General features: G+C 38.7%; 1 protein-coding gene across 7 annotated transcripts in view; it reads left to right on the top strand.

The window, feature by feature from the left end:
- The window catches only part of ICE1 (interactor of little elongation complex ELL subunit 1), a 39,209-nt gene that overhangs the window by 16,668 nt on the left and 8,590 nt on the right, over positions 1-13,951 (top strand). For 5 of the 7 annotated variants that reach the window (XM_075493685.1, XM_075493686.1, XM_075493688.1 and 2 more), the window contains 4 exons: positions 4,988-5,340; positions 5,926-10,695; positions 11,748-11,903; positions 12,458-12,626. In XM_075493685.1, the coding sequence (XP_075349800.1) occupies positions 4,988-5,340; positions 5,926-10,695; positions 11,748-11,903; positions 12,458-12,626 (5,448 nt within the window). The remainder of the gene's footprint in view (positions 1-4,987; positions 5,341-5,925; positions 10,696-11,747; positions 11,904-12,457; positions 12,627-13,951) is intronic. The other 2 variants (XM_075493689.1, XM_075493687.1) reach the window with 2 other exon arrangements.

The following is a 13,951-nucleotide window of genomic DNA, read 5'->3' as shown; positions in this document are numbered from 1 at the left end:
CAAGAATGAGCTAGACAGTTGTCCCCTGAGATTCTGAATTTGATTTCTTGGTCAAGGGTCAATCAAATGACAAGAACAAGTACCAGAAACTGAAGAGTTTGAAATATGGGTGATTTCAGGGGTATCGGATTCTAGTGTCATCCCCTTCCCATCCACCACAAGGGGAACTTTAGATTCCATGAGTCCTGTCCCATCTTTCCTGTTCACATCTTCTCAAGGAAACTGCAGTACTTTCACAAAAGGAAGCAATTGTCCCTAACAGTTCCTTCTAGTCAGTCCCTTTTTTGCTTTTGTTGGAGTGGCTAGATATGACAGACATACATCTTACTTTCTGTTGTTTGGGTTTGTTTTTTTTCTGTCTTTAAGCCTAGGACAGCCATGTTGTTGTTCTGCTGCTCATGAAAGTGGCCATTAACTTGGATTCATAATAGCAAAATGCTTATGTTTACAGATGCTATCTTCTAGCAAAAAAAAAAAAAAAAAAAGGATCTTAATGAGTTTGCCCTTATTTGTTGTCCCATATTATAATGGTTTCATCTTAAAGAGCAAATTGCTGAAAGTATTGCTGAAGCATCTTTTCCAGAGAATGTCAGTTCATCTGTCTGCCTGGATCTAGCCTTGCAGAAAGATACCTCTTTGGCTGATTTCTTAGTACACTCAAGTGTGCTATAAAATATCCAAAGCTTTGCATTACAATCAGTGCCTTCTCTGTTCCACTAAGGTTGATACCACTTACAATGGCTTTCTTGAAGAACACGTTCATGTATGAAAACTGGAAGACTCATCAGGCTTTCCATTCATGCTTTTTCCAAGAAATGTGCCATTGTGAAAGCCTCATAGAACAATGAGGTTTTGCCAAACTTAATTTAAAAGCATTTTTGTTTGATCTTGGTAGTATTGTTACAAATCTGCCAGTAATACTGTTGACTGTACCTGCAGCTGACCATCAGACCAATAACCTTAGACCACAATCTAAGGTTAATAAGACATTGCTGTTTTTTTAGACTTCAGAAAACTGTTTCCCGTGTAATTTGAGCATAAAGTCACCTACATTGTGAATGAGTGTGTGAAGAAGCATTTGAAGAATCTTGCAGCCCACTGCTGAAGACTTTGGTAATTTGGTTTCTCCAACATGCACTGCTCGTATGCAGGCTTATGGTGAGAGGAGATGAGGGAAGATGGGAAGACCATGTCTGGGAGGAGCTGAGCCTCTTCAAGTACTATGTATAATGGGGTTCTGAGCTAAATCTGGCCTACTACAGAGCTATACCCATCTTACCTGATCTTCCTTTTTGTTTGGGGAGAAGCCGCATATAAGCGTTAAGAGCAGGGATGGGAAGGAGCACACTTGGAGGTACCTTGGTATCTGCTTTAATACCAGATAAAAGGAGATACAAGACAGCGGCATTAAATGTAAAATACAAAGGTAAGACCGACTCCCTAAGGACCTGTGTATGTTTTATGGTCCTGAGATTAAAGTCCATAGGATGTGAGTGATTTAAGAAGCAGACCTCTTTTCTGTCTTTAAGACCATATGAAAATCTCTCAAGATAACATCTTTTTAGATAGTGTGGCATTGTGCATTTAGTTTCAGGTAGGCAATGTTCACCTTAATTATTTGTTTCATATGATGGGATGTGTGGATTTGCTGTCTTGAAAAACAGAATACTGTCTGTAGCTCTAAAGAATAGCTGGTGTATAAAACATCCTGAAATTCACATAATTGGAAACAGGCTGAAAAATCGAGGGTTGTTGGCAGGGCATTAGAAACTTCCTGTGGGAGGGATTTTTCCTCAGAGAAATATTGTTGTTTGTCCTTGAGAAGTGTGCAGTTGCTGCTGCCAGGCATTTGCAGTCACTACGCTGATAGTGATGAGTTTTTTGCTGTAAACCAAAAGAGATTCTATGGCTAGATGAATTATTTTGATAAAATACGTAGCATCTTAATCTGGTCCTTCTTTTTGAGAGAAAAAAACAAGACTTGTTTCACAAAGTTGCTTTGTTGTTTAGGGTGGGGAGAGAAAAGGACATTATTTTGCAATGGTGAATTGCCCTGCAATGTGGACAACCAGGAACAAAGATTTGAGTTGTAAAATTAAATTTGTTTAGTACCAAGGCAGCCGATGTTAGCATTGGATTGCTTATTTCATCTCTGCTCTCCTGTCTCCATTCTTCATCAAGGAAGTATTTCACAGTAGTGTGTGGTAGAATTTGATAGTGTTTTCAGATCAGGGTGATCTTAACCTTCTCTCAGAAGTGGGAGAAGGCAGCGATGTAAGGGTTTGAAGCTATGTGGACTAGATTCCAGCTTGTAGATTTGAGGACAAAACTTAATCATTTCGGTAAATGACATAATGAAAAAGAGTGTGATTCCCTGGATAAAGTAAAATTTGTCTGTGAAATATGATCTTTGAGAGGATCTTTCCAATAAGAAGAGCTTGATATCAATAGGGCTTTTCCTGGACCTTAAGTTCAGGCCAAGGTGCCAAAGAGTTGACTGTCCTATAGAGAAGTTTATTATATCCTGAACCTTTGAAAATTGCTCTGACAACTCTTCCTACAGATAAAAGGGTAACCATGAGAAAAGCATCTCATTCCTAAAGAAATTCAAACAAAGTTATCAGGGACTGGGTTGGAAAGGGATGAGGAGAGAAGGATGGAGAGTCTATTAGTTATTCAGAAATTGTATCTTTGATCCAGTTCTCAGAGGGAACTTTTCAGTGGATGATGTGTATTAATATTCTTGGGCTCCATATAGATGCATGACTGATCTTGAGAGTATAGATAGGATGTAAAGTTCCTGATAACTTAGTACTGTTGTGTAGTTCACTGTGCAAAGTAAACTTCCCACTGTCTAATTGAAGTTCCTCTAGGGGCAAAATACAGAACTGTGTGTTTCTGCCCACTTCAGTGTGGAGAAAGTCCTGAGCTTAGAACTGGTTGGCACAAAGGAGGATGAAAGAAATCTAAGATATAATCTAAGATTATCTCTTAGAGAGAACCACATTCTGAATTTTGTTTCTTTTCTTTGTTCCTGCTTGTGAAGGATCTCCTTTTCCCTTGGATGGTCTAATGGGACTCGAAGTGTAAAAGGAATCTTTTTCATGACAAGATGTAGAACATCTTGGAAGCTCTATGTGAATGTAGCTTGTGAATAGCTTTATAAAACAGCATGTGATCTTAAAACTTGTAAGATGCTGCTTTGACCAAAGGAGATGTCAGAGCTTACTTATCTTTGGAGAAAATGAGGTGGTAAGGCCCTTTAGGCTGAACAGTTTCTCCCTCCTCCTGCTGTCCATTGCAGCAATTGAGATTTTGACATGGAGCTGCTACATGAAGTGACTGAGATGGATCTTGAAAATAGGGTTTTTGATCAGTTTTCCTACTAATTCCTTTAGTGGAGCCAACATATCAGAATGTGCTTAAAGGTTATTGGGAGACAGATCTCTGGGAGGTTATTTTCACCTATGGAATTAAATTACTATTTTCGAATCTGATACTACCATTGATACTGCTTCAGGAGTATCTCTGCAAGTTCTAGTAGTGGATAAACACCAACAGAAATAACGAAGCACACTATTCTTTTTTATTTTCCCAACAGAATGCAAGTTGTGCCAATTAAATCAATACATCCTCTGTTCAAAACTATTTTGTGCATGTGCTGTTCTTTACACTGTGGGATGGTACTTGGATGTACACAGAATAGGCTTGATCTCTTGCTTGAATACTGCTGATTCTGTGTCCAATAGTGTTTGTGAGCGCTATAAACAAGATCACACATACAAATGTCGTGTAAGAATTGCAAATACTACAGAGTAGGTTCTAGTTCCATGTGGCACACTGGGGTTTTGGGATTGTTGATTTCTACTGTTTTATTGGAGGTCATCTTTTCTTTTTATAAAATGATAGAATTTAAATTTCAGAATCATGGGCCATCTTTTCACTGTTAAAAGTATCTAGCACAATTATAATCAATATTTAAATTCTTTGTCTCTACTGTTTAGACTTTCCTGGGCCAGTGTGTTTTGTCTGCATGCATAAGAAATGGGTTACTGTGTAATAATAAAAAGTGTGATTTGAAAAGGAATAAAACAAAAGTACAATGCAAAGAATCACACAGAGCATTTGGACATGCTTTCTTGCTGGTAGAATAATTGTGTAAAACTGGTATAGTTGACATTATCTTGAAAGGGTTGTCGACTGCTCAGTATCTTTCATTCTCTTAGTGGTTCAAACTCCTTTGTGCCATAAGTATGTTGCAGGGGGGTACCTCACTTCTAAGAAAGTTTTTTTTAAGGGTTCAGCTTTAAATAAGTCACATCGTTAAAGACAAAATCTTGTACAATTAGACTCAATATTGAAATTTAAAGAACAAACACTTTAAAAGCATACGCGTATTAAATCATAAAACGAGGAATATAGCGAAGAACTCCCTTACCGTGTTTATGGCAGGGTATAATTGTAACTGGTTTGCAAGTGCAGCTGCTGGCTCAAAGCTGCAGGTTGCTTTAAGCTGAGAATTACAGCCTGAGTGGGGAATGTCACTGCATGCTTGTCCTGCTTTTCCTGAACATCAGTTACACCAGAACATCAATGAAATAAATCATTGAGCTGTATGGACCCTCAGTCCTACCCAGTATGGCCCTTCCTGATAAGAAAAATTGGGAAGAGTAGTCTTAACGATCCAAGTCAGAAAGTGGTTTGGGGGGGAGCTCTTTGCACATACATATATACCTTTTTCATGAAAAAAGAATGTTTGTGAATAACAACATCTGATCTCTGTAAGAAAGATATTTCTGAAAGTGACATTAAGTGCTTCTTATTACTAGTTTATGGGAACATCACTTGAAAAGTTGGTAATGCATTCTTATTACTATGGAGATATTTCTATTCTATTTCTATAATTCTGTCTCTTAATATGATGTATTATCTCCATGAAGGAAAATGAGAGGGGAAGAGAATTCTTAACAATATTTTTGTGTCTTAGAAACTGTACAGATCCACCAAAAGATCAGGAAGTGTGATGGCAAAACGCTACCTTGGTATTCTTCACTAGAAAGTGCTGGAAAGCAAAATTCTGTAACAGCCGTGCAACTTCAAGTGAGTACTGAGCCTTTTGGAGGTGACTGTGTTGAGAACAGGACTACTGAAGAATGTCTGCACAGTGGTGAGGATAAAACTGTAGATGTGGTAATACAGACAGATGGGGCACACAGCAGTTCAGACTTCTCTGATCAGGAGCAAAAGGGCCCAGGTGGAAATGTGATGGATATATTGAATTGGGCCAGGCCTCTCCCTGCTCTACTTTCTCCAGTACAGCTTTCACCACTAACTACACAGGTGAGTTTCAGGATGTGTCTGACTTGGCACTACCTTGGTTGTATAATTACTGCAAAAATAATGATTTGATATTCCTGGGCTTTTTTATTTTTTTGAGTATCAGTTACTCATGCACTGAAAGGGTCTCTGTGTGAGTGTTTAGATCCGTATGGATACTTTTTTATCTTCCAGCATACTGCCTGTGGAAGGGGGCAAAACATAATTTTCAGAAGTATATTTAAAACAAAGTCAGCTGTCATAATTTCTTTTCCCGGTGTTGCAGACTTACAATCCCAACTCCTGTTGGGTATAAGCATGGCTTTCATAGCAAAATTCCACAGATTGAAAGTCAAGGGGAACCTACTCAAATGTTGTTTTCCAGTAATCTTAGAATGCAAGTAGGTAGGTAAAGAAGTCTCTGACTTTCCACAGAGGTACTTTCCATTTGCTGTGAAGACCAATGATGGAGAAGGATGTAATTCTGTTGATCAGCCTTAATCTCTCAAAACCACTGCATGTCAGGGCCACCAGTGTATTTGTTTAGAGAAATAGATCTTAAAACTGATACCAGGCTTTGGAACATTAACTTTGTATTTTTCATTAAAGGATATATTGTTTGGAGAAATCACAGGTTCCAGCGACGAAGAAGTTGATTGCAGTGCTTCTGCAGTGGAGGATATTTTACAAGAAGACCAAGTTCAGCCTCAGAGTTGTAATGTATTCAGCCTCAGTGAGGAGTGTAACAGACAGAGCAAATCATGTGAACATGGTCTTGATGCAGAAATTTCACGTAACCTGAGTTGGAATGAAAAGAATGTTTGCATCAGTCCAAAGATGTCAAGCAAGGAGGAGAAAGATGCTGAAACAAAGCAATCTGAAGCTGCTACTTTAATTACAAACATGGAAACTAACAAAGATTGTTTGGAGGAGAATTCTGAGAATATGGAAACTGAGAAGAGAGAACTAACTGAAGCAACAGCACATGAATTGGAAGCCTTTGAAGAACAGAAAGGAGACAGTGAGGACATGCACAGTGAAGAGGGAGGTTCTTCAGTTGATTCTGTGTTACAGAGTTTCAAGCCTCAGAATCAGATGGAAAAATGTGAGGTAGAGCAAACAGAGAAGAATGTAATCTTAATCAGAGCTGTTGATTATGAAGGTACACATGAAAAGCATGGTGAATTAATGAAAGCAGAAAGAGATGGATTATCAGGAGAGAGAGAAACTCCCAGGGCAGTATCTGTTCCCCAAAATGTTACTCATTTGCCACCTGAGCAATGCATTGTGCTTCAAAGTGAAGATTCTGAGGAGAAATCTGATGTGTTGATACAGAATGAAGTGGTTGAAAATGAATCAAAAAATGTAATCAAAGTAACTAATATGGCAAGTGATATAGGGGAAAAGGTAAAACAAGTGATAATTGGAGAGGAAGTAACAGCTGCAATACAGATGAAAGGACTCTGTGCAGAGGCAAATAATGAGAGAGAGCTTTCTGAAAATGTATTGTCTGATTTCAGTAGTTCAAAATCCTTCTGTGAAGTGGAGTGTCCTAAAGACCTAATGATAAAGCGTGACGGGGAGGGAACAATTATGGAGACTGAGGCAGACACTGGAGCTATTGAGATCTCTGCACACTCTCAGTGCTCTGAAATAAAACATGATAGTGAAGAGACACTGGAGAAACAATGTGTGCAAACAGTAAAAGATGAAGCAGATGGAGAATGTGAACCAGAGACTGTTGAAGTCTCTAGGCATTACTTACCTGTATCTGCTATTGAAGGAATCAGAAATTCATTGTCTTTGGATGCTGTAGACAAGAATGTAGGTATGGAGAGGACTACTTTGTCAGCCTTTCCAAATGATGACGAACAGCTCAAAATTGAAGACATGTATATAACCAGACCTAAGACTATTGAACTAGCCGTGAAATTTAACAGAGAAAGTGTTCTAGAAATAGCTGGATCGTCAGAGCTACTCCATAGTGCAGAAAATGGAAAATTAGTGGATATTAAAGAGGGGGGATATTTAAAAGGCAAACCACGCGAGGAAGAAAATGGTAGTAATTTATCGCAAGGGAAGTCAGACTTGGAAAGTATACTTGCACTGCCAAAGACGGCATGCATTATTGATGCAGAAAGCAGCATAGCTGAGTGTGAATCCTCTGTGTTGGATTTTACAGAAATAAAAGGTGAAATAAAACAACCTGAAAACCTGTGTAGTACATTAGAACATGGGTTGTCCAAAACTCAAAACTTTAGAGTGTTTGAACCTCAAGAGACAGAATTCAAAGTTAATCCAGAAGATTTTGGAGAGGAAAGCAGTGAGCTGGTAGAAAGAGTGGATACCATTGAATCTGTCTTGGTAGAAAGTAATCTTACTTCTCAGGCACAGTTTGCAAAACCTCTGAATCAGTTCTTGGTAACTGAAAATGTTAAATGTGATGAAATAAAAGGGAAAGTAAATAAACAAAGCAAGGAAATGGTGACTGAGACTTGTTCCAGTTCATTTAACTGGGAAGAGAATGTTGTGAAGAAAAATAATATTTCAGAGATCATCTGCCAGCCTACTTTAGAAATGGATTTTAATAGTGGCTTGGCTTTTTCTACTCAAGGGGACTTGGAGATGGGCTGTATAAATACTGAAGAAACAGATTCTCCTGTGCAAGTGGGAGTTGGCTGGGAGTCCACAATGCCTCCTGGTCTAAATTTCAGTCTTCACAAAGTTGTCAGTTTTGTTGAAACTAATCTCACAGAAAAGGCTGGTTTTTCCCATACATGGGAAAACAAAGGAGGTAAAAACTGTGTTACATTTAACTGTTCTTCAGAAAGCTTGGAAGAGGGTGCTGAGATCCTGTCTGCTGAAAAAGACAATGTGTGCAAACAGCTGGACTGCCCTGAGAGGGAATACATACACAAAAATGAAGTTAAAATTCCAGATGAGAAGGAACAGCCAGTAGATAAAGAACCTCAGGCATCTCTTAAATCACGGATCCTGGATGCAAACTCTTACAATAAGGATACTTTTCTTCTCCAAAAGCTTGATTGTCAAGAATCAGGATGCAGCACTTCTATGTGGGAGGTTAGATCAGATCCTTCTGGAACTGGTTCACTAACAGCTGGGGGAGAAAGCAAAGAATTGAATCGTTTTGAGGCATCTGGGAAAAATGCCATAAAAAGGTCTAAAAATGACTTTGATATGCCAGAGCAGAGCAATGAATCTGAAGAGAAAGAATGTTCTGTACAAAAAGTTAGATATGTGAAATGTTCTGAATGTGTTCCCATGTTCAGAAAGGAACTGAGAGCTTCCAGGAGAATTGCAGTGGGTGCTCTGGAAACTGGTGCAATTGCTGATGCTGATTACCAAGTATGTAAACTTCATTCAACAATGCACCCAGGAAATAGTTTGACAGTTAGTCATCTAAAAGCAGACACTATGGTGGATATGGATACACACTGTGAAACAAACACCTCTCCAGATACTGCAAGTGAGTCGTCAAGTGTGGTTGGGGAGGGTTATCCTAAAGACTTAGCCTCTTGGAAAAGAGAGTGTATATTAGTAACCTCTGAAAATACTGAGGGTGCTAATGAATGCATGGTAGATTCTAACAGAGCTGGATGCATCAGTGACAGTGAGGAAGGTCTGTTAAAAACTGGGACATCAAAAGAAAGCCCTGTGATGCCAAATGCTTCAAAAAATAGATTACCACTATGCCAGATGTTAACCACATTCTCAGAAACTTGCAGATTGGCTGTAAAAAACAGTAAATTAAATACAAGAATGTTAGCACTTGGCAATTTCTTAGAAGAAAATGATTCTGAAAATCTTCAGTCAAATGTGGAGCAAAGTCTACTACATGGTGTTGATATGGGGGTCTCAGTGTTTGAAGAATATAATCATAATCAGACTTGCACTGCTTGCAACATAGGAGAAAACAACACTGATGATACCCTAGATGGTAGCAGTAGAAAAAAAGTTTTTGTCAAGTATCTTCCAAATCCAGTCCTATCTGATGTAGAGTGCAACTGTCAGACAGTTAGGCAGCCTTCTGAGCCACAAAAACCAGTATTTGAGAAACTATGTATGTTGGAGTCAGAGTCTTGTGTGCATGTTGCTCTCAAAAAGAGCAATAAATTGAAGTGCAAAGAACAAGAACCATCTGAAATCTCGAGTGTTTCAACCAAGACAGCGGCCCAAGTAATGCATGCCAAGCTATCAAAGAGGCTGTTTCAAGGTAAAAGAAAAACAAAGACTCTCAAAGTTAAACTAACTCGGCCAGTTCTTGCAAATGCTGATACTTCTATGCCAACAAAATGCTCGTCCGAGACTATAAATAAAATTAGGCAAGAGATGGGTCCTCCTCTGCCCCCCTTGCTACTGCCTTTGATTGCTACTCCTCCAAAAGCTGCATGTACTGTGTCCCCAGTAATGTCTTCTACTGGTCGATCCTCTTTGCTTTCCCCTCTTGATGACCTGATATCCCCACTACGTGAAACTCCTGTTCCTCCTCTCATGTCTCCATTAACAGATACTCCAACAGTGAAATCTGCTCTTTTATTTTCTCCTCCCTCACCCTCAGAAATGGCAGTAGGTAGAAGGATTCACTCCTCACCTTTGAAATTTTGTACTTCTATTCCAAAGCATGCACTTCCTGTGCCAGGAAGATTTCCTCTGTTTGCAGCTGATAGTGCTGCTCCTAGTGCTCCTCAGGAGAACTCTGTGAAAATATTGGACACTATGTATCCAGAGCTGTCTGCAAGGGCAAGGACACTAAATATTCTGAAAGGCAATATTCAGCTTAACCGATGTGCTTTTTCAGACAGCCAAAGTTTGCCAGGACCTGTGGCTCAAATAGGTGGGTTCAAAGCAATTGCATCTACATCAACTGCTTTTGTTAAAACTGGGAGCAATTTGAAACTTGATAGTAGCAAAGATCAAGACAAAGATGTGCAAAATCAGCAATTGTTTTCAAGCTCATCAAATCATCTTGAAAAACGGACACTATTGCCAATATCTATGCCAAGAAGTGCAAAGAGACTGAGGTTGGACAGTGAACCACCAAAACTGGAGCCCAATGATGTTGCTGCTATTGGAAATGCTAAAAATACAATCTCTGAAATGCAGGAGGCTTTCCATGACAAAAGCTGTGAAATCAGTGATTCAGCACACAGTTCCAGTTTAGAAGCATCACTACCAGTAAAGAAGGTTATTGATCCTCACTGCCAGAAAGTTTCTTTGGCATTGAAGAAAATTGCTGAATCCTGTTTTGACTTGTTACCAGTTATTAAAGGTCATGTGTATGTCGGCAATATCTCAAAGATTCCAATAATGAGAGACGAAGAGAAAGAAGTTGTCTATGAATTTGGTGTAAAAAACAAGGTAAGTAGCATAATTTTTAATTTTGTGTTTTAATAATGACTTCTGTGCAGATGAAAAGAGTGTAAGTATGTAGTTATTTGAATTCTCAATTGTTCAAGCAATCTGCAGTGCCAAAGTGTGGTCTTGAAAGGTTATCAGACATCTAAACTTGTATAAATTAAGAAAATATAGAGCTTTACAAGAAATTACTGTTCAATAGTGTCCAAGATGCAAAACTGCATTTGTAAATACATTTGCTTTCCTGATGTATGCATAAACCACTTCATTTTTGCAGCATTTTTTGTAGCAGACAGCATTAACAATTGTAGGAGTTCCTCTAAAAGTGTGAGGTTCGATTACCTTTTTTTATTTTTTCAATTAAATAAGATGAACTGCATTGTATCTATAATAGTGACATACCCTTTCATTCCATGTTTACTGTTATTATTCTACATCAGGTTGTTCAAATTAATTTTATTGGAAAAACCTTTCACTAGTTTGTTTCTCAGAACTTGCTTAGCATCAGTGTTGAAAAAAAATTCCCTTTAATTGCCATCTTTCTCATAGATGATTTGTAGTCTGAAGCAGAGCAATTCACCAACTTATGCATGGCAGTATTTTGCCCTGTTTCAGTTCTTGAACGTAATTAAGTTCTCCACAGAAGTTGCTACCAAGTTCTCGGGACATCTTTGCTACGAGTTGTGAAATCTGGTAACTTCATAGAAGCAAGGCTGCGGCAGCTTTATGTTTCCAGGTCCAGCCAGTAGCCAGGCCGAGTACGTACTCCTAATAGGCACACATGCACGCAATATGTGCCCAATCTTGTTCCCTTCTCTGGCTCATCAGAGTGAAAGCCTGGTAGTGGAAAATACATACATACATATACAGACAGTATGGATCCCTCCAGCAGCTAACATTAGACACTCAGTATATCCAGTAGGTGACTCCTGTTCTCCCTACTTGTCTCATGCACTGACAGACTTACAGACACAGAGGTGCACACGCATCCCTCCAGTAGCTGGTCCAGATCTATGGCCTTACCTGCATCTGACCCTCAGACCCCGGTCTTTCAGGTAGCTGGCTTGGACCTTCTGGTTCCTCATGAAGCCAACATTCAGACTCCCTGGTGTCTGCAGGTACCCAGTCTAAACCTGTGGCCTCTCCAGCACTTGGCTCCTAAGCCTCTCATTCTACTCCCCACTTTTAGCCCTCCCTCTAAACATCCTATGGTAAGTCTTGCACAATCCCAATATTCTCTTTCCTTGCATCTTGTATTGAGTCCCATGTTATTGTAGACAGTAACACCTCCCTCTCCATCTCCTGCAGTGTAGGGTGATCTGGGTAGAGACTCTGCTGTTGACTGATCTAGTAAGTCTCACACCTGGACAATGGGCTGTTTGTCCTCCTGTGACAGCACTGGGAACAGCCAAGTCAGGGTGCTCTGTTTGCTCTGATTAGGTTATTGGGGTTCCTCTACCTGTCGTTATTCCTCTCCTCACTTTTTGTTTACGGAAGATAGTTTTTAATCACATAACTAAACAATTTATATTTAAAGAATAGTAGTCCTATTCTGCAGCTGTTTAAGGCATGTTTATTCTGGGAAGTTGCTCCTCACTCTTTTTTCTTTCACTGGTTGCCTCTGATTTACTTTTCTGCATTTTTATATGTATGCACAGTATTCTTGCAAATAAGATAGTAGTTCTTTTTACTTGTCATACTACTGTAATGTTATCAAATATTCTCAAGTATATAATAGTCTAACAATGTTTTTTGTGCCTTATAGCATTTAGCAGAGTCCTTGCTGCATGCTATTCTCAATAAACTCAAGGCTCAGAAGAATGCCACAAAATACAATTTCAATCAGGCTCTATGTCGAGTCTATACAGGAGTTTGTCGACAGTTGGGAGATTTGGAAAGAGCCCGCCTTTTCTGCTACAGCCTACTTAAAGAAGGTATAGTATGGGTTAGTGGTCTTGTATCTTAAATATGCTGTGTTGTCTTTGCTGTAGTGTTCCAGAATGATTATGTTTGTGAAAACAAACAAGCAAAAATCCTGTGAAAGGGACATTTTTCTTAGAACCTTTTTCTGTAGTGCAGAAGTAGAGACTGTTCTAGAAGAAATTTCCCTTCTCACAGTTCCTTCACATCTGTGTCTCAGTTTGGTGATGACCTGGGCTCTTAGTAGTCTACTCATTTTTCCAAAGAAATATTTTATTTAGGACCCTCTGTGCTTTCATTTTTGCCCCACCATCTCCAAAATGATAATGTGATTCCAGGGGATTTTGTACTTTTTGCTTATTAGTATTTTCTTATTTTAACTGAGTAAGCACTGATTCATAAAGCAAATGTGATTTAAAAACATGTGTTGGCTTAAAATAGTGTCAGGAGTTGGACAGTACCTTGATCAAAACCAGTGCATTTGTACAACATATCCTCCTTAAAGTTTTATTACTTCCCATTATCCAAAGTCTCATTTGGTTGAGAGGTTTTTTCATTTTGGTTCCCTTCCTCTTGCCCCCTTCCTTTTGTTCCCGGTAACAAAGGTAATAAGTACATAGTATCACTGTACTAAATTAAGAGTCCGTCTTAGTTCTGGAAGGACTTCACTTAGTTTGAAAATACCAAGCCATCCAGGGCTCAAAACAGTATACTGGTATCTGTGTTTCAAATTAAAATAAAATAAAATTCGAGGGCACTGAGGAGCAAAATGCTACAACTTTTGATTGCTTCAGTTAGTGGTTATCTTCCATATAACATCCCTGTCTTTTTTCTTTTTTTTTTTTAATCTTACTGAGGATTGTGATTTTATTTTGTTCTTAATTATCTTTTTTTTGGGGGGGTTGGGATATTTTTGTTTGGGGTTTTTTGCTTGGGTTCTTTTTGGAATTCCTGTTTTCTTAACTGTTTTTCTGTCCTTCATGCAGTCCATCATAACTCGCCTTTCACTTTTTTCATGTTAATAGTTTTAATACTGCACCATGTCAGAAACTATTACTTGTCAGATATCTTTTCTTAGTCTAAATTAACAATTAAGCCTTTTGTTTTGCAGTACCTTGGTACTTTGCCTTTTTGTGGGCTCTTGCAAATATTAAACATTCCTTTTTTTTTTCCCTTTCTTTTTCTGGCTAAGATCCAAACTTCAGTAACTAAACGCATATTTTTGTTGAATGATTTTCTATTCTATGCTTTGAATTGCATAAATTCCTCTTGTGGTTGTTCTGTGGTTTTATTGTTATCTTTTCAGTGTGAACAGCTGTAAACGCATCTTAAGGGTTGT

This window comes from Mycteria americana, chromosome 2 (genome assembly GCF_035582795.1).
Source record: "Mycteria americana isolate JAX WOST 10 ecotype Jacksonville Zoo and Gardens chromosome 2, USCA_MyAme_1.0, whole genome shotgun sequence".
Taxonomy (NCBI): domain Eukaryota; kingdom Metazoa; phylum Chordata; class Aves; order Ciconiiformes; family Ciconiidae; genus Mycteria; species Mycteria americana.
This window is presented reverse-complemented; position numbering and strand designations above follow the sequence as displayed.